This window comes from Oncorhynchus masou, chromosome 2, assembly GCF_036934945.1.
Source record: "Oncorhynchus masou masou isolate Uvic2021 chromosome 2, UVic_Omas_1.1, whole genome shotgun sequence".
Taxonomy (NCBI): Eukaryota; Metazoa; Chordata; class Actinopteri; order Salmoniformes; family Salmonidae; genus Oncorhynchus; species Oncorhynchus masou.
The window spans coordinates 8,934,236-8,952,560 of record NC_088213.1 but is presented as its reverse complement, the minus strand read 5'-3'; the positions used below and the strand labels follow the sequence as shown (position 1 = coordinate 8,952,560).

At 44.3% G+C, this 18,325-nt stretch overlaps 1 protein-coding gene across 3 annotated transcripts in view; it reads left to right on the top strand.

Annotated features, from left to right (window-relative positions):
• The window catches only part of LOC135554885 (glycine amidinotransferase, mitochondrial), a 30,221-nt gene extending 14,607 nt beyond the window's left edge, over positions 1 to 15,614 (top strand). For 2 of the 3 annotated variants that reach the window (XM_064987318.1, XM_064987317.1), the window contains exons 2-9: positions 3,469 to 3,690; positions 3,932 to 4,127; positions 4,298 to 4,488; positions 10,112 to 10,249; positions 12,444 to 12,608; positions 13,278 to 13,341; positions 13,515 to 13,631; positions 14,063 to 15,614. In XM_064987318.1, the coding sequence (XP_064843390.1) occupies positions 3,481 to 3,690; positions 3,932 to 4,127; positions 4,298 to 4,488; positions 10,112 to 10,249; positions 12,444 to 12,608; positions 13,278 to 13,341; positions 13,515 to 13,631; positions 14,063 to 14,175 (1,194 nt within the window). In that variant the 5' untranslated portion in view covers positions 3,469 to 3,480 and the 3' untranslated portion in view covers positions 14,176 to 15,614. Of the gene's footprint in view, positions 1 to 1,868; positions 2,108 to 3,468; positions 3,691 to 3,931; positions 4,128 to 4,297; positions 4,489 to 10,111; positions 10,250 to 12,443; positions 12,609 to 13,277; positions 13,342 to 13,514; positions 13,632 to 14,062 lie in introns of those variants that run through there. The other variant, XM_064987316.1, reaches the window with a different exon arrangement.
• Positions 15,615 to 18,325: the final 2,711 nt, after the last annotated feature.

Here is an 18,325-nt window from a genome sequence, read left to right as displayed (position 1 = left end):
TATCTACAGTATGTATCTACTGTATGTATCTACTGTATGTATCTACAGTATGTATCTACAGTATGTATCTACTGTATTATCTACTGTTTGTATCTACTGTATGTATCTACAGTATGTATCTACAGTATGTATCTACTGTATGTATCTACAGTATGTATCTACAGTATGTATCTACTGTATTATCTACTGTTTGTATCTACTGTATGTATCTACAGTATGTATCTACAGTATGTATCTACAGTATGTATCTACTGTATGTATCTACAGTATGTATCTACTGTATGTATCTACAGTATGTATCTACAGTATGTATCTACTGTATGTATCTACAGTATGTATCTACTGTATGTATCTACAGTATGTATCTACAGTATGTATCTACTGTATGTATCTACACTATGTATCTACTGTATGTATCTACAGTATGTATCTACTGTATTATCTACAGTATGTATCTACTGTTTGTATCTACAGTATGTATCTACTCTATGTATCTACACTATGTATCTACTGTTTGTATCTACTGTATGTATCTACAGTATGTATCTACTGTATGTATCTACAGTATGTATCTACTGTATGTATCTACAGTATGTATCTACAGTATGTATCTACTGTATGTATCTACAGTATGTATCTACTGTATGTATCTACAGTATGTATCTACAGTATGTATCTACTGTATGTATCTACAGTATGTATCTACTGTTTGTATCTACTGTTTGTATCTACTGTATTATCTACTCTATGTATCTACTGTTTGTATCTACAGTATGTATCTACTCTATGTATCTACACTATGTATCTACTGTTTGTATCTACTGTATGTATCTACTGTTTGTATCTACAGTAAGTATCTACTGTATATATCTACTGTTTGTATCTACTGTATGTGTCTACTGTATGTATCTACAGTATGTATCTACTGTATGTATCTACTGTATGTATCTACACTATGTATCTACAGTATGTATCTACTGTATGTATCTACTGTATTATCTACTGTATGTATCTACTGTATGTATCTACTGTTTGTATCTACAGTATGTATCTACAGTATGTATCTACACTATGTATCTACTGTATGTATCTACTGTATTATCTACTGTATTATCTACTGTATGTATCTACACTATGTATCTACTGTATGTATCTACTGTATGTATCTACTGTATGTAGCTACACTATGTATCTACTGTATGTATCTACACTATGTATCTACAGTATGTATCTACACTGTGTATCTACTGTTTGTATCTACTGTTGCAGTTTTGGCCTTGTACAATATTGCTCTTTAAATATGACATAAATGCACAAGATATTGCAAATCCCAAATAATGTTCAGTAACATTCACCTTGAATATTCTAGAACCATATGCTATCTTACTGGAACTGTGAACTGCACTCATCCATAACCTCCTATAGCCTGCATCATGTTATCACTAGTGCAGTGTCCCACACATGGCCTCTGTTCCATCAACATGTTCTAAATCACATAGTTGAATTGATTTATTTTACAGTAACACACGATGACATACAAATGCTAATCTGCCCTGTTTTGAAACATCATGCAATTATCTCAGAAATGTCTCAATCCCCTTTTCGGGCAATAGTTTTAATAATCTCATCATTGAATAATGATATGCAAATGTTATTAATTTTTCTTTTTTTTTTTTTGGGGGGGGTTGCAGGCTGTCTGCAACGTTTGAGATGAGACTGAAAACCATGTATGAAACGGATCGGCCAGTTGCGTTTCTTTCTTCCATTTGTGTGGGAGAGATTGGGTGTGCGGCTGATAAGAATGTGCTGGCGTAAGGTGTAGAATTTCAGGGAACATTTTCTCAGGTCACGTTGACTGCCCCCACAACTTGTCCCAATGCCTCGAGGCGCCCTGCGAGCGGATATAAAGAGGCATCAGAACGCGAAGGGTCTTCCATTCATTCTCAGAACTCCTGACATTCAGGTGGATCTTGTCCTGCCGCGAAGCCGCTCGCCGCTAGAATATCCCAAATAGCCGTCACCATTATCAGGTCGGACAATGCTGCGAGTCAGGTGTCTCAGAGGAGGTAGCAGGGGGGCCGAGGCCGCCCATCTGATCGGATCTATGGTTGGTATTTAGTTCCTGTTTTTTTGTTTATTCAGAAATGTACAAAATCATAAAATGTGGAGAGTCTCAAGGAAAGCGCAGCTGCGGCAAACAGCTGTTGGCTGTCACTCAGAAAAGTGAACACATTTCATTTAAGTTTTTTACAATTATAATATTATTTTTTATTAATTGAGTTTGTTCTGATTACTTTGAACATTATTCTTTTAAATAAAATGAATAGGCTATTTTTTACACCTTTTCACAGCAAAATACTCAATTAAATATCGGCCTACCAATCAAAAAGCATGTCATTTTCTTTCATTAATTGATTTTGTCCGGACATAGGCGAGTTTTTGTTTCAAATAAAACGAATATAGCAGCATTTCCTGCGTTACTCAAGAATTTCGCATGCTGTTCTCTGGAATTGTGAATTAAGTCAATTTCTTGTGCACGAAGTAGAAGGAAAAAAATTGCTACAGAAATGAAAACATGAACCCATGTATTTATTGGAAGAGAACGTTTCTACTTTATTTGGAAATGTGTAAGAGAGAGACCTGTGTCCGGCAGCAAATTTTTGCGCGTGAATGACAGTGGACAGCTGTTGCGGGCCCTCCCTGAACCCACTGACACGGAGAGCTGCGCATGCCCTCGCTGGCCCCTTGAAATCATACCTCCAACCGAGATAAGTGCGTTTATCAAGCGCACCTTGACTCAAAACCAATAGTCCATATCTAACACAGCTCCGTTAGGCTTGAATACCTTATATTGACCAATGGTTTTCCGTTTGGCCTTGTAATGCATCGGTCTTTGTATAATGTCGAATGTGTATGATAAGGCTTACTGCAAGAGATTAAGCTAACAGGTTAGTCCTTGGTCGACTTATCTTTAAACCACAGTTATCATGGTCAGGACTTGAAGAATCACCTCAGTTCAACTACTGATTGGAAAAATATATAAAAACAAATCCACATTTGTTGGAAGGTTAACATCTTAATCGATTTGATTATAATATAATGTTATATGGTAACCCTATGAATGGCCCTGTAATCATGTGTGTTGCGTTGCGTAGCCAACAGTGTGACCCAGAGGCATACCGCAGTTTCGCGCCCTGCAAGGTCTGAGCGAAACATAAGGAAGGATTTTTTTTTAGGGGGGGGACAACTAACTTCCTACAATGCTACACATTCTGTTATGGGGCAAAGATAAACATTTGCAGTTTTATAGCTAATATGATGCTATTGTACACATTTTGCCATGAGGCCGAGAGAAAATGTTTAAGTTTTACAGCTCATTTCCTGTCATTCTAAACATTACATGTAATGTGTGACCACACCGTGACATGTGAGCAGTTGATACTGACGCAGCTGTTCATCTTCCCGCAGCTCGGCCGCGCCATGACAGGCTGGGTGCAGGGCGCGTTCCAGAGCTACTCGAGTTCCGCTGCTGCCGCGCAGCCGCAACGCGCCCTGGAGGAGAACGCTGTCACTGAGCCTGAGCGACAGGAGTGTCCTGTCTGCGCCTACAACGAATGGGACCCCCTCGAGGAGGTGATCGTAGGCCGCGCAGAGAACGCGCGCGTCCCTCCTTTCACAGTAGAGGTCAAGGTGAGGTCATCAAATCAGAAATCACAATTATGTAGAACAAATCTACACTATGTTTAAACTAAGATGCAATGAACCATAAATATATTATTATTGCATTGAGCCTATTGCAAATAGCAACAACTTCCTTGCCAAATACATTAAAATATTTAATGGGACTCACCTGCTCAAATAAAATATAAATCATTCAAATAAATGAATGAATGAAGAACCCATATTGATGTATTCAACTTGTTTCCAACAGGCTAACACATATGAGAAGCATTGGCCCTTCTACCAGAAGTATGGGGGCCAAAGCTTTCCTGAGGACCACTTGAAGAAAGCCGTTGCTGAGATTGAAGAAATGTGCAATATTCTCCGCATGGAGGGAGTTACAGTTCAGAGACCTGAACCCATGGACTGGTCCTATGAGTACAGCACTCCAGACTTCACCTCTACTGGTAGGCAGAGGGCAGCGCTACGGGATTGGTTGGTTCATTGATTGGTTGGTTGGTTGGTTCGGTTGGTTGAATTATTGATTGTTTGATAGAAAATTCACCACCTGAGCATTGAGTAAAAAAACAACAACCTGTGTGTCTCTAGCATGTCTCCTCTCCTCTCCTCCACCCAGGCATGTATGCTGCCATGCCCAGAGACATCCTCATGGTGGTGGGGAATGAGATTATCGAGGCTCCCATGGCCTGGAGGTCCCGCTTCTTTGAGTACCGGGCCTACAGACCCCTCATCAAGGAGTACTTCAGAAAGGGTGCCAAGTGGACCACCCCCCCAAAACCCACCATGTCTGATGAGCTGTACGATCAGGTAGGTGCTAGATGACCCCCGAGAGGTGCTCTACTCACTTCAGAGTCTCTGTTCCTGCAGGGATCACATACTATACATGCATTCACTGTTATGTAAAAGCGCTTTGAATAGAAGCGTCTACTATACGTGGCATAGATTACTCTGTTCTTTGGCCGTATCTCATATAGCTATAAGTGACATATTACCAATGAGATTAGGCCCAAACACATGGTGTTTATATTACCAATGAGATTAGGCCCAAACACATGGTGTTTATATTACCAATGAGATCAGGCCCAAACACATGGTGTTTATATTACCAATGAGATCAGGCCCAAACACATGGTGTTTGTATTACCCATGAGATTAGGCCCAAACACATGGTGTTTGTATTACCCATGAGATTAGGCCCAAACACATGGTGTTTATATTACCAATGAGATCAGGCCCAAACACATGGTGTTTATATTACCAATGAGATTAGGCCCAAACACATGGTGTTTGTATTACCCATGAGATTAGGCCCAAACACATGGTGCTTATATTACCCATGAGATTAGGCCCAAACACATGGTGTTTATATTACAAATGAGATTAGGCCCAAACACATGGTGTTTGTATTACCCATGAGATTAGGCCCAAACACATGGTGTTTGTATTACCCATGAGATTAGGCCCAAACACATGGTGTTTATATTACCAATGAGATTAGGCCCAAACACATGGTGTTTGTATTACCCATGAGATTAGGCCCAAACACATGGTGTTTGTATTACCCATGAGATTAGGCCCAAACACATGGTGCTTGTATTACCCATGAGATTAGGCCCAAACACATGGTGTTTATATTACCAATGAGATTAGGCCCAAACACATGGTGTTTATATTACCAATGAGATTAGGCCCAAACACATGGTGTTTATATTACCAATGAGATTAGGCCCAAACACATGGTGTTTATATTACCAATGAGATTAGGCCCAAACACATGGTGTTTATATTACCAATGAGATTAGGCCCAAACACATGGTGCTTGTATTACCCATGAGATCAGGCCCAAATTTAGTGTGTTTGTATTACTCACGAGATTTGGCCCAAATTTGGTATTTTTGTATTACCAATGAGATTAGGCCCAAGAACAGGGTGTGTATTTTACTCATGTGGCAAGGGGCCATTTAAAGATACACAGTTCATACATGTCAGTTTCTCTGACCTCTCCTTAAACTGAGACTCATAACTTAATGGCTGTAGATAATCAACCCCCTCCCGCTCCAACCTGTCCGTTTCTCTGACCTCTCCTTAAACTGAGACTCATAACTTAATGGCTGTAGATAATCAACCCCCTCCCGCTCCAACCTGTCCGTTTCTCTGACCTCTCCTTAACCTGAGACTCATAACTTAATGGCTGTAGATAATCAACCCCCTCCCGCTCCAACCTGTCCGTTTCTCTGACCTCTCCTTAAACTGAGACTCATAACTTAATGGCTGTAGATAATCAACCCCCTCCCGCTCCAACCTGTCCGTTTCTCTGACCTCTCCTTAAACTGAGACTCATAACTTATTAATGGCTGTAGATAATCAACCCCCTCCCGCTCCAACCTGTCCGTTTCTCTGACCTCTCCTTAAACTGAGACTCATAACTTATTAATGGCTGTAGATAATCAACCCCTCCCGCTCCAACCTGTCCGTTTCTCTGACCTCTCCTTAAACTGAGACTCATAACTTATTAATGGCTGTAGATAATCAACCCCTCCCGCTCCAACCTGTCCGTTTCTCTGACCTCTCCTTAAACTGAGACTCATAACTTATTAATGGCTGTAGATAATCAACCCCTCCCGCTCCAACCTGTCCGTTTCTCTGACCTCTCCTTAAACTGAGACTCATAACTTATTAATGGCTGTAGATAATCAACCCCCTCCACTCCAACCTGTCCGTTTCTCTGATCTCTCCTTAAACTGAGACTCATAACTTAATGGCTGTAGATAATCAACCCCCTCCCGCTCCAACCTGTCCGTTTCTCTGATCTCTCCTTAACCTGAGACTCATAACTTAATGGCTGTAGATAATCAACCCCCTCCCGCTCCAACCTGTCCGTTTCTCTGATCTCTCCTTAACCTGAGACTCATAACTTAATGGCTGTAGATAATCAACCCCCTCCCGCTCCAACCTGTCAGTTTCTCTGACCTCTCCTTAAACTGAGACTCATAACTTATTAATGGCTGTAGATAATCAACCCCCTCCCGCTCCAACCTGTCCGTTTCTCTGGCCTCTCCTTAACCTGAGACTCATAACTTATTAATGGCTGTAGATAATCAACCCCCTCCCGCTCCAACCTGTCCGTTTCTCTGATCTCTCCTTAAACTGAGACTCATAACTTATTAATGGCTGTAGATAATCAACCCCCTCCCGCTCCAACCTGTCCGTTTCTCTGACCTCTCCTTAACCTGAGACTCATAACTTATTAATGGCTGTAGATAATCAACCCCCTCCCGCTCCAACCTGTCCGTTTCTCTGATCTCTCCTTAAACTGAGACTCATAACTTAATGGCTGTAGATAATCAACCCCCTCCCGCTCCAACCTGTCCGTTTCTCTGATCTCTCCTTAAACTGAGACTCAGCGACGTGACATTGCCACGAGCAGCAGGGTTGACCAAATATATTTCATATGAGTGTGATGCAAGAAGATGCACTCTCACAGAGTATCTGCACGGGCACACATCACTCTGCTGCAGGGTGATGGCTGCAGCCTGCCAAAAACGGTGAAGTTTAGCCTCGTGCTTCAACTCTCTGTTGCGGAAATCGTTCCGATACTGATGTTTACTTTGTTTATCACTGAGTCTACGTTTAAACCAGTCAGTCTCTGACCTCTGTCTGACCCCCCCTCCCCCCTCCAGGACTAACCTGTCTCTCTCTCTCTGCACTGTCTGTCTCTCTAATCTGTCTCTCTCTCTGTCCCCCCTCCAGGACTAACCTGTCTGTCTCTCTCTGCCCTGTCTGTCTCTCTAATCTGTCTCTTGCTCTGTCCCCACTCTAGGACTAACCTGTCTTTCTCTCTCTGCCCTGTCTGTCTCTCTAATCTGTCTCTCTCTCTGTCCCCCCTCCAGGACTAACCTGTCTGTCTCTCTCTGCCCTGTCTGTCTCTCTAATCTGTCTCTCTCTTTGCCCCCCTCCAGGACTAACCTGTCTGCCTCTCTAATCTGTCTCTCTCTCTGACCCCCTCCAGGACTAACTTGTCTCTCTCTCTGCCCTGTCTGTCTCTCTAATCTGTCTCTGTTTCTGCCCCCCCTCCAGGACTAACCTGTCTGCCTCTCTAATCTGTCTCTCTCTCTGACCCCCTCCAGGACTAACTTGTCTCTCTCTCTCTGCCCTGCCTGTCTCTCTAATCTGTCTCTTGCTCTGTCCCCACTCTAGGACTAACCTGTCTCTCTCTCTGCCCTGTTTGTCTCTCTAACCTGTCTCTCTCTCTGCCCCCTCCAGGACTAACCTGTCTGTCTCTCATCTGTCTCTCTCTCTCTGCCCCCTCCAGGACTAACCTGCCTGTCTCTCATCTGTCTGTCTCTCTCTCTGCCCCCCCCAGGACTAACCTGTCTCTCTCTCTGCCCCCCCCCAGGACTAACCTGCCTGTCTCTCTAACCTGTCTCTCTCTCTGCCCTGTTTGTCTCTCTAACCTGTCTCTCTCTCTGCCCCCTCCAGGACTAACCTGTCTGCCTCTCTAATCTGTCTCTCTCTCTGACCCCCTCCAGGACTAACTTGTCTCTCTCTCTCTGCCCTGCCTGTCTCTCTAATCTGTCTCTTGCTCTGTCCCCACTCTAGGACTAACCTGTCTCTCTCTCTGCCCTGTTTGTCTCTCTAACCTGTCTCTCTCTCTGCCCCCTCCAGGACTAACCTGTCTGTCTCTCATCTGTCTCTCTCTCTCTGCCCCCTCCAGGACTAACCTGCCTGTCTCTCATCTGTCTCTCTCTCTCTGCCCCCCCCAGGACTAACCTGTCTCTCTCTCTGCCCCCCCCCAGGACTAACCTGCCTGTCTCTCTAACCTGTCTCTCTCTCTGCCCTGTTTGTCTCTCTAACCTGTCTCTCTCTCTGCCCCCTCCAGGACTAACCTGTCTGTCTCTCATCTGTCTCTCTCTCTCTGCCCCCCCCAGGACTAACCTGTCTCTCTCTCTGCCCCCCCCAGGACTAACCTGCCTGTCTCTCTAACCTGTCTCTCTCTGCCCTGTCTGTCTCTCTAACCTGTCTCTCTAATCTGTCTCTCTCTCTGCCCCCCCCAGGACTAACCTGTCTCTCTCTCTCTGCCCTGTCTGTCTCTCTAATCTGTCTCTTGCTCTGTCCCCACTCTAGGACTAACCTGTCTCTCTCTCTCTCTGCACTGTCTGTCTCTCTAATCTGTCTCTCTCTTTGCCCCCCTCCAGGACTAACCTGTCTGCCTCTCTAATCTGTCTCTCTCTCTGACCCCCTCCAGGACTAACTTGTCTCTCTCTCTGCCCTGTTTGTCTCTCTAACCTGTCTCTCTCTCTGCCCCCTCCAGGACTAACCTGTCTGTCTCTCATCTGTCTCTCTCTCTCTGCCCCCCCCAGGACTAACCTGTCTGTCTCTCATCTGTCTCTCTCTCTCTGCCCTGTCTGTCTCTCTAATCTGTCTCTCTTTCTGCCCCCCCTCCAGGACTAACCTGCCTGTCTCTCTAATCTGTCTCTCTCTCTGCCCCCCCCAGGACTAACCTGTCTCTCTCTCTGCCCTGTCTGTCTCTCTAACCTGTCTCTCTGATCTGTCTCTCTAATCTGTCTCTCTCTCTGCTCCCCCCAGGACTAACCTGTCTCTCTCTCTACCCTGTCTGTCTCTCTAACCTGTCTCTCTAACCTGTCTCTCTCTCCCCCCCCCCAGGACTAACCTGTCTCTCTCTGCCCTGTCTGTCTCTCTAACCTGTCTCTCTAATCTGTCTCTCTCTCTGCTCCCCCCAGGACTAACCTGTCTCTCTCTCTACCCTGTCTGTCTCTCTAACCTGTCTCTCTAACCTGTCTCTCTCTCTGCCCCCCCCCAGGACTAACCTGTCTCTCTCTGCCCTGTCTGTCTCTCTAACCTGTCTCTCTAACCTGTCTCTCTCTCTGCCCCTCCAGGACTAACCTGTCTGTCTCTCTAATCTGTTTCTCTCTCTGCCCCCCCAGGACTAACCTGTCTCTCTCTCTGCCCTGTCTGTCTCTCTAATCTGTTTCTCTCTCTGCCCCCCCCCAGGACTAACCTGTCTGTCTCTCTAATCTGTCTCTCTAATCTGTCTCTCTCTCTGCCACCTCCAGGACTAACCTGTCTGTCTCTCTGCCCTGTCTGTCTCTCTGCCCCTCCAAGACTAACCTGTCTGTCTCTCTAATCTGTCTCTCTCTCTGCCCCCTCCAGGACTAACCTGTCTGTCTCTCTAATCTGTCTCTCTAATCTGTCTCTCTCTCTGCCCCCTCATGGACTAACCTGTCCGTCTCTCTAATCTCTCTCTCTCTCTGCCCTGTCTGTCTCTCTAATCTATCTCTCTAATCTGTCTCTCTCTCTGCCCCCCTCCAGGACTAACCTGTCTGTCTCTCTAATCTGTCTCTCTCTCTGCCCCCCTCCAGCACTAACCTGTCTGTCTCTCTAATCTGTCTCTCTCTCTGCCCTCCTCCAGGACTACCCTATCCGCACGGTGGAGGACAGACACAAGCTGGCTGCCCAGGGAAAGTTTGTCACCACCGAACACGAGCCGTGCTTCGACGCCGCTGACTTCATCAGAGCTGGCAGGGATCTGTTCGTCCAGAGGAGTCAGGTATGGACGGCCCAATGCCACATGTCTTTTATAGAGTCACACTGTGTTCACTCCTTAATCTAAAAAAAAGTATGTGGGCAGCCCTTCAAATTAGTGGATTTCAGCCACACCCGTTGCTGACAGGTGTATAAAATCGAGCACACAGACGTGCAATCTCCATAGACAAACATTGGCAGTAGAATGGGCCTTACTGAAGAGGTCAGTGATTTTCAACGTGGCACCGTCATTCATAGGATGACACCCTTCCAACAAGTCCGTTCGTAAAATTTCTGCCCCGCTAGAGCTGCCCCGAACAACTGTGAGTGCTGTTATTGTGAAGTGGAAACATCTAGGAGCAACAACGGCTCAGCCGCTAAGTGGTAGGCCATACAAGCTCACAGAACGTGACTACCAACTGCTGAAGTGCGTAGTGTTTAAAAAATCATCTGTCCTCAGTTGCAACACTCACTACTAAGTTTCAAACTGCCTCTGGAAGCAACGTCAGCACAAGAACTGTTCGTCAGGAGCTTCATGAAATGGGTTTCCATGGCCGAGCAGCTGCACACAAACCTAAGATCACCATGTGCAATGCCGAGCGTCAGGCTGGAGGGTGTAAAGCTCGCCGCCATTGGACCCTGGAGCAGGAAACGGTTTCTCTGGAGTGATGGCTCACGCTTCACCATCTGGCAGTCCGACGGACCAATCTGGATTTGGCGGATGCCAGGAGAACACTACCTGTCCGAATTCATAGTGCCAACTGTAAAGTTTGGTGGAGGAATAATTGTATGGGGCTGTTTTTCATGGTTCGACTCCCTTAGTTCCAGTGAAGGGAAATCTTAACGCTACAGCATACAGTGACTTTCTAAATGATTCTGTGCTTCCAACTTTGTGGCAACAGTTTGGGGAAGGCCCTTTCCTGTTTCAGCATGACAATATCCCCGTGCACAAAGCGAGGCCCATACAGAAATGGTTTGTTGAGATCGGTGTGGAAGAACTTGACTGGCCTGCACAGAGCCCTGACCTCAACCCCATTGAACACCTTTGGGATTTGAACACTGACTGCGAGCCAGGCCTAATCGCCCAACATCAGTGCCCGACCTCACTAATGCTCTTCTGGCTGAATGAAAGCAAGTCCCCTGCAGCAATGTTCCAACAACAAGTGGGAAGCCTTCCCAGAAGAGTGGAGGCTGTTACAGCAGCAATGTTCCAACATCTAGTGGAAATAGCAGCAATGTTCCAACATCTAGTGGAAAGCCTTCCCAGAAGAGTGGAGGCTGTTATAGCAGCAAAGGAGGGACCAACTCCATTTTAATGCCCATGAATTTGGAATGAGTTGTTGGACGACCAGGTGTCGTTGATTTAGCCTTAATAGCGTAGCTACAGTTCACCTAATAAAGAGACAAAATAGTAATAGGGATGCAGAACTTGCCCCAACAGAAGCCCTACACTGCCTGGCTGCAATTGCATCCCCAGTCTGGAGCAAAGAAGCCGACAGAACAGACAACTGGTGTACAGACGGATCCCTGGGTCACGGAACACATTGAGTCCCTTTGAGGCTTTTTTATAGTTTGTCAATGACTGAGTTCAGAGCCACTAATTAACACAATTACATAGAGGCCTAGAGGCCTACGTACAGACCAGCTCTGTAGGACCACGGTGTTAACTAGTGAAGGTAATGAATTGGATGCTCTGTAGGACCACGGTGTTAACTAGTGAAGGTAATGAATTGGGTGCTCTGTAGGACCACAGTGTTAACTAGTGAAGGTAATGAATTGGGTGCTCTGTAGGACCACAGTGTTAACTAGTGAAGGTAATGAATTGGGTGCTCTGTAGGACCACAGTGTTAACTAGTGAAGGTAATGAATTGGGTGCTCTGTAGGACCATGGTGTTAACTAGTGAAGGTAATGAATTGGGTAATGCAACACTTTCTTTCATGTCTCAGGAAGTGTTTACCTGGTGGTATTCACCAGCAAATGATATGATATCAATAGCTGCTTTCTGTAACTTGCTGTTGAAGAATTCAACACAATTGGTAAATACCTGGTACCAAATGGTGTATAATTATTAGTGCTAGATATCACTAAGCAGTTATTAGGTGTCATTTAAACACGTCATTCCTAAATGGATAATATGTAAATAATGGAGAACTGTTACATAAAAAAGTGTAAACAATTTATTGTCGATTGATTCCAGTCATTACTTCAATATTTCCAGGTTACAAACTACATGGGGATTGAGTGGATGCGTCGCCATCTCGCCCCGGAATACAAGGTCCACATCATCTCATTCAAGGACCCCAACCCCATGCACATCGACGCCACCTTCAACATCATCGGGCCGGGACTGGTGCTGTCCAACCCTGATCGTCCCTGTCGTCAGGTCAGTCAGATGGAGGGAGAGAGAAAGAGAGAGGCGGGGGGGGGGTGCAGAGAGAGGGATGGAGTGAAGAGAGAATGAGAGGAGAGAGAGACGGGTAGAGAGAGAGAAAGAGAGAGAGAGGGGGGGTGGGGGGTGCAGAGAGAGGGATGGAGTGAAGAGAGAATGAGAGGAGAGAGAAAGAGAGAGAGGGGTGGGGGGTGCAGAGAGAGGGTTGGAGTGAAGAGAGAATGAGAGGAGAGAGAAAGAGAGAGAGGGGTGGGGGGTGCAGAGAGAGGGATGGAGTGAAGAGAGAATGAGAGGAGAGAGAAAGAGAGAGGGGGGGTGGGGGGTGCAGAGAGAGGGATGGAGTGAAGAGAGAATGAGAGGAGAGAGAGACGGGTAGAGAGAGAGAGAGAGAGAGACGGGAGAGAGAGGGGTGGAGAGAAAGGGGTGGAGAGAGAGGGGTAGAGAGAGAGAGAGAGAGAGAGAGAGAGAGAGAGAGAGAGAGAGAAAGAGAAAGAGAGAGGGGAGAGAGAAACAAGAGATTACCCTCCTGACCAGTTTGCCCTTTCCCCCTGTATACACATTCCTGCAGTGTCCTCTAGTGGAGCGGTGCTGTAACTGATAAAACGCGACATGGGAACAGACCTCTCTGTCTGACCAACAGCATCTCTGATTTCTCTCCTTCAGGTGGAGATGTTTGAGAAGGCCGGCTGGACCGTGGTGAAGCCTCCAACCCCTCTGATTCCAGATGGTATGTTGTTGTTGTTGTTGTTTGGGAATTCAATCAACAAAAGACAACACCATTTCTAGCACTTCCTTATTTGTTGATAGAAAACTCATACTCAGCACTGTCGGTGTGGTCTTTTCATAGTGTGACGATATCCATGAGTGTCTGGTTAGTAAATGTACCTGTTCTCCCATCAGACCACCCTCTGTGGATGTCCTCTAAGTGGCTGTCCATGAATGTCTTGATGCTGGACCCCAAACGGGTCATGTGTGATGCTAACGAGCACACCATCCACAAGATGTTTGAGAACCTTGGTGAGTAGAAGATGACCTTCGTGTATGACCTATGACCTATTCATTATAATCCCTATTTTATTCGACCATTTAGTTCTTGACCTTTTATCTTTATTTAGCGATTGATAGTTTTTATTTGTTTGTCTAAGTTAGTTCAGATAAAGTTCCAAGACAGACCTTTTGACAACTGCCATTCCTCTGGTCTTTCTGACTCCCTCCCTCCCTCCCTCCCTCTCTCTCTCTCTCTCTCTCTCTCTCTCTCTCTCTCTCTCTATCCCTCCCTCCCTCCCTCCCTCTCTCTCTCTCTCTCTCTCTCTCTCTCTCTCTCTCTCTCTCTCTCCCTCCCTCCCTCCCTCCCTCTCTCTCTCTCTCTCTCTCTCTCTCTCTCTCTCTCCCTCCCTCCCTCTCTCTCTCTCTCCCTCGCTCCCTCCCTCCCTCCCTCCGTTCTCCAGGTATCAAAACCATCAAAGTGAACATCCGCCACGCCAACTCCCTGGGAGGAGGCTTCCACTGCTGGACTACCGACGTGCGTCGCCGTGGTTCCCTCGAGTCCTACTTCCACTAGCCGTGCCAGAAGCAGACAGTTTTTATTGAGCTTAAGTAAGGTTAAAGTCCCAATCAACAATCTGCAGTTGATTTCTCAATTTCAAAAAATGAAAACCACGTGTTGATTTAAAGTAAACAGTTATGTGCAGTTACAGTGCCTTTTGCAAAAACGCTTGGTTATGAGTTCATTTTAACGCTCAACAACAACAAAAGTTTGTTTTTTTTAAACTTGATTTAAAAAAGATAAGTAAGTCAATATTCTCAATACATACTGTATTTCTGGCGAGGCTATTGTGAAGCAACGTCGTACCATCTGAACGACTCTGAGTCACATCAAAAAAACGAGTCGTTTGTAAAGAGGACAGGGTAGGTTACTTTATGGGTATGATAACGATGACATCACACTTGGTTCTGTGTCTGAAATGGCACCCTATTCCCTATGTAGTGCACTTCTTTTGACCAGAGCCCTGAGTGGATGTTCGTTATACTACTTCCTTTTGAGAACTCAGAAAAAAAAGACATTTATACATTTATATCGATTATCAATTGATGCTGCCATATGATTTATTTTTTTTATACGATTTGTTTTCTATCTAAAAGAACGTGTCAAACCTGTTTTATAGTACATCATTATTATTAAACAATGTGGGATTTCTTAACTCAGGTATTTTTATTTTGTAAAAAAAAAATGAGAAAAGAATGAATCAATTGAGACAAATGTATACTATATTATACTATATATATATATATATATGTATTTTATTTGGGCTCATACATTTTTCATTGTTTCCCAGAAATTAGCCTTTTATATATTTTCTTAAAAGGAGAATGAGGTCCATATCAGATATTGTGATACCTTGCAGACCTGGGTCAAATATCAAATACTTTCAAATACTTTCAAATACTGCACTTAATTTAGTTTGGACCAGTAGAACATAGAACAACCAATGTAGAACAACCAATGTAATATGGTCCCAGAAGTACAAACTCAAATACTTTCAAGTACATGTATTTTTTTCAAGTATTTTACAGAAGTATTTTACACTATGTATTTGTCCCGGTCTGATACCTTATTCCTCTGCTGTCTTCTGCAATAGCAACAGAGCCAGATCTAGTTGTTTTCATTACACTGCTAAGCTGCTTCTATGTTTGCATGGTCAAATGACCAATAGGGTTCAGGAGGTCACTGGTTGCGTCCCAAATGGCACCCTAATCCCTGTATAGTGCATAAAGTAGTGTATTATATATGGAATAGGGTACCATTCGGGACACACAGTGTGTTTACGTCATTACAACCCTAGTTTACGTTCGTAGTAGTTTTTTGTCCTTGGTGCACATGTAATGTACTCTTGGAGATCAAGTGTTTTGGATCTTGAATTGATATTCGATTGTTCCAAAGCATTGAAGATGGCTCAAGGATGCAATATAAATGATTTAAAAAATAAATAAATAAACATTTTGGGAGAAATATTTCATTATTTTTACATTATATAATTATTGTTATATTTGATCTGTCTGTCTGTCTGTCTGTCTGTCTGTCTGTCTGTCTGTCTGTCAACCCAACCACGGTGACTGAGTCAATAAATGTTTATATCAAATAACTCAATGAGCTTATTCACATTGAATAAAACTATCTGTCTCAGCTGACAAAGTCCCATAGTGGTTTAAGCAACCTAGTTATAACAACCCAGTTCCTGTAATGTTATTGACTATACGTTTGTTTATTCCATGCGTAACTCTGTGTTGTTGTAACAATGTGCTGGGTTCGTTGTCTGAGTCAGGGGCAGTACACAGGTTTGAGGAAAAACACAAGTCTTTAGTCAAAATATTAATACAAAACCCAGAATATCTCCAACAAGGAAACATCATGTAATGAGAAAACCCTCCAACACACACAGTAACACAAAACAATCACGGACCAAACAGAAAGGTAGACGAGAGGTTAAATAAGGAACATAAGGGAATAGAAATCAGGTGTGTGTAGTCAAGACAGAACAGAAAGTTAGACGAGAGGTTAAATGAGGAACATAAGGGAAGTAATCAGCGTAGTCAAGACAGAACAGAAAGGTAGACGAGAGGTTAAATAAGGAACATAAGGGAATAGAAATCAGGTGTGCGTAGTCAAGACAGAACAGAAAGTTAGACGAGAGGTTAAATGAGGAACATAAGGGAAGTAATCAGCGTAGTCAAGACAGAACAGAAAGGTAGACGAGAGGTTAAATAAGGAACATAAGGGAAGTAATCAGCGTAGTCAAGACAGAACAGAAAAGTAGACGAGAGGTTAAATGAGGAACATAAGGGAAGTAATCAGCGTAGTCAAGACAGAACAGAAAGGTAGACGAGAGGTTAAATAAGGAACATAAGGGAAGTAATCAGCGTAGTCAAGACAAAACAAAAGGAAAAAGGAAACATGGATCTGTGATGACTAGAAAGCTGGTGACACCGAACGCCGCCCGAACCAGGAGAGGAGCCGACCTCAGCCGCAGTCGTCACAGTTGTTGTTTGTGTCACACTGCTTTGCTTTATCTTGGCCAGGTCGCAGTTGTAAATGAGAACTTGTTCTCAACTAGCCTACCTGGTTAAATAAAGGTGAAATCAAATAAATAAAGAATGAATGAACAAACTAGGTATAAGTAAAGTAATAATCTGTTGTTCTGCCCCTGAACAAGGCAGGTAACCCACTGTTCCTAGGCCGTCATTGGAAATAAGAACTGGCCGACATTATTGCACTCAAATACCTTCACATGCATATAAATTGCACTGGTTTATTTTGTATTGTGTTATTGTGTCTTCAAAAGGGTTTCATGCGGCTCTTGGTATAACTAGACCTTCGAGTGTCACTGCCAAATGTCTCTGTTGTGTTTGAAAAGCTGAAGCCAACTAGCTTTTCAATGTGTGTTCAATGTGTGTTTTCATGACACAAGCACATAGGCTGCGTTTACACAGACAGCCCCAATTCTTTTTTTCCTTCATTCATTTTCACTAATTGGCTGGGATTATGGTTCGGGGAAGGCCCAGCAGGAGATGAGGAGAGTGACAGGACCTATGAGGGTGACCTCAGTTTACCTAGAGGTTACTCAGGTCGTAGACTATGACTGAGAAGCCTTGGTTATGAAGGATATAGCATAGCTCCACACGCAGATACAGTACAAGATGATTCCTAGGCTCTAATTTGGTGCAGTCCAGACCTGCCTTGATTTCAACGTCCACGGACATTAAAAAAATGTGTGTGTCTATTCTGGACCAAATCTGAACCAATCATAGACTTCTATTTTTGGTTCAGATTTGGTCCGGTCTGGACCGGTCTTGATTTGGTCCAAACATAGACATCTATAAATTGCATATTTTCACCTTTCATTCAGAACCTAAATTGAACCTATCTTCAACATCTGGAAAATACGTATTTTAGACATCTTTTCAATTTCATTTTGCTTACTGGGTCTCTTCTAGTGTTGCAGGACAGCAATATTTTTTGTCTTGCCTAGGGCAGCAGAATGACCTATCCCTGAATACCCTGAATACCTAGCCCTGAATACCCTGAATGACCTAGCCCTGAATACCTTGAATGACCCAGCCCTGAATACCCTGAATGACCTAGCTCTGAATACCCTGAATGACCTAGCCCTGAATACCCTGAATACCTAGCCCTGAATACCTTGAATGACCTAGCCCTGAATACCTTGAATGACCCAGCCCTGAATACCCTGAATGACCTAGCTCTGAATACCCTGAATGACCTAGCCCTGAATACCCTGAATGACCCAGCTCTGAATACCCTGCATGACCCATCTCTGAATACCTTGAATGACCCAGCCCTGAATACCCTGAATTTACCCAGCCCTGAATACCCTGAATGACCCAGCCCTGAATACCCTGAATGACCCAGCTCTGAATACCCTGAATGACCCAGCTCTGAATACCCTGAATGACCCAGCCCTGAATACCCTGAATGACCTAGCTCTGAATACCCTGAATGACCTAGCCCTGAATACCCTGAATGACCCAGCTCTGAATACCCTGCATGACCCATCTCTGAATACCTTGAATGACCCAGCCCTGAATACCCTGAATTTACCCAGCCCTGAATACCCTGAATGACCCAGCTCTGAATACCCTGAATGACCCAGCTCTGAATACCCTGAATGACCCAGCTCTGAATACCCTGAATG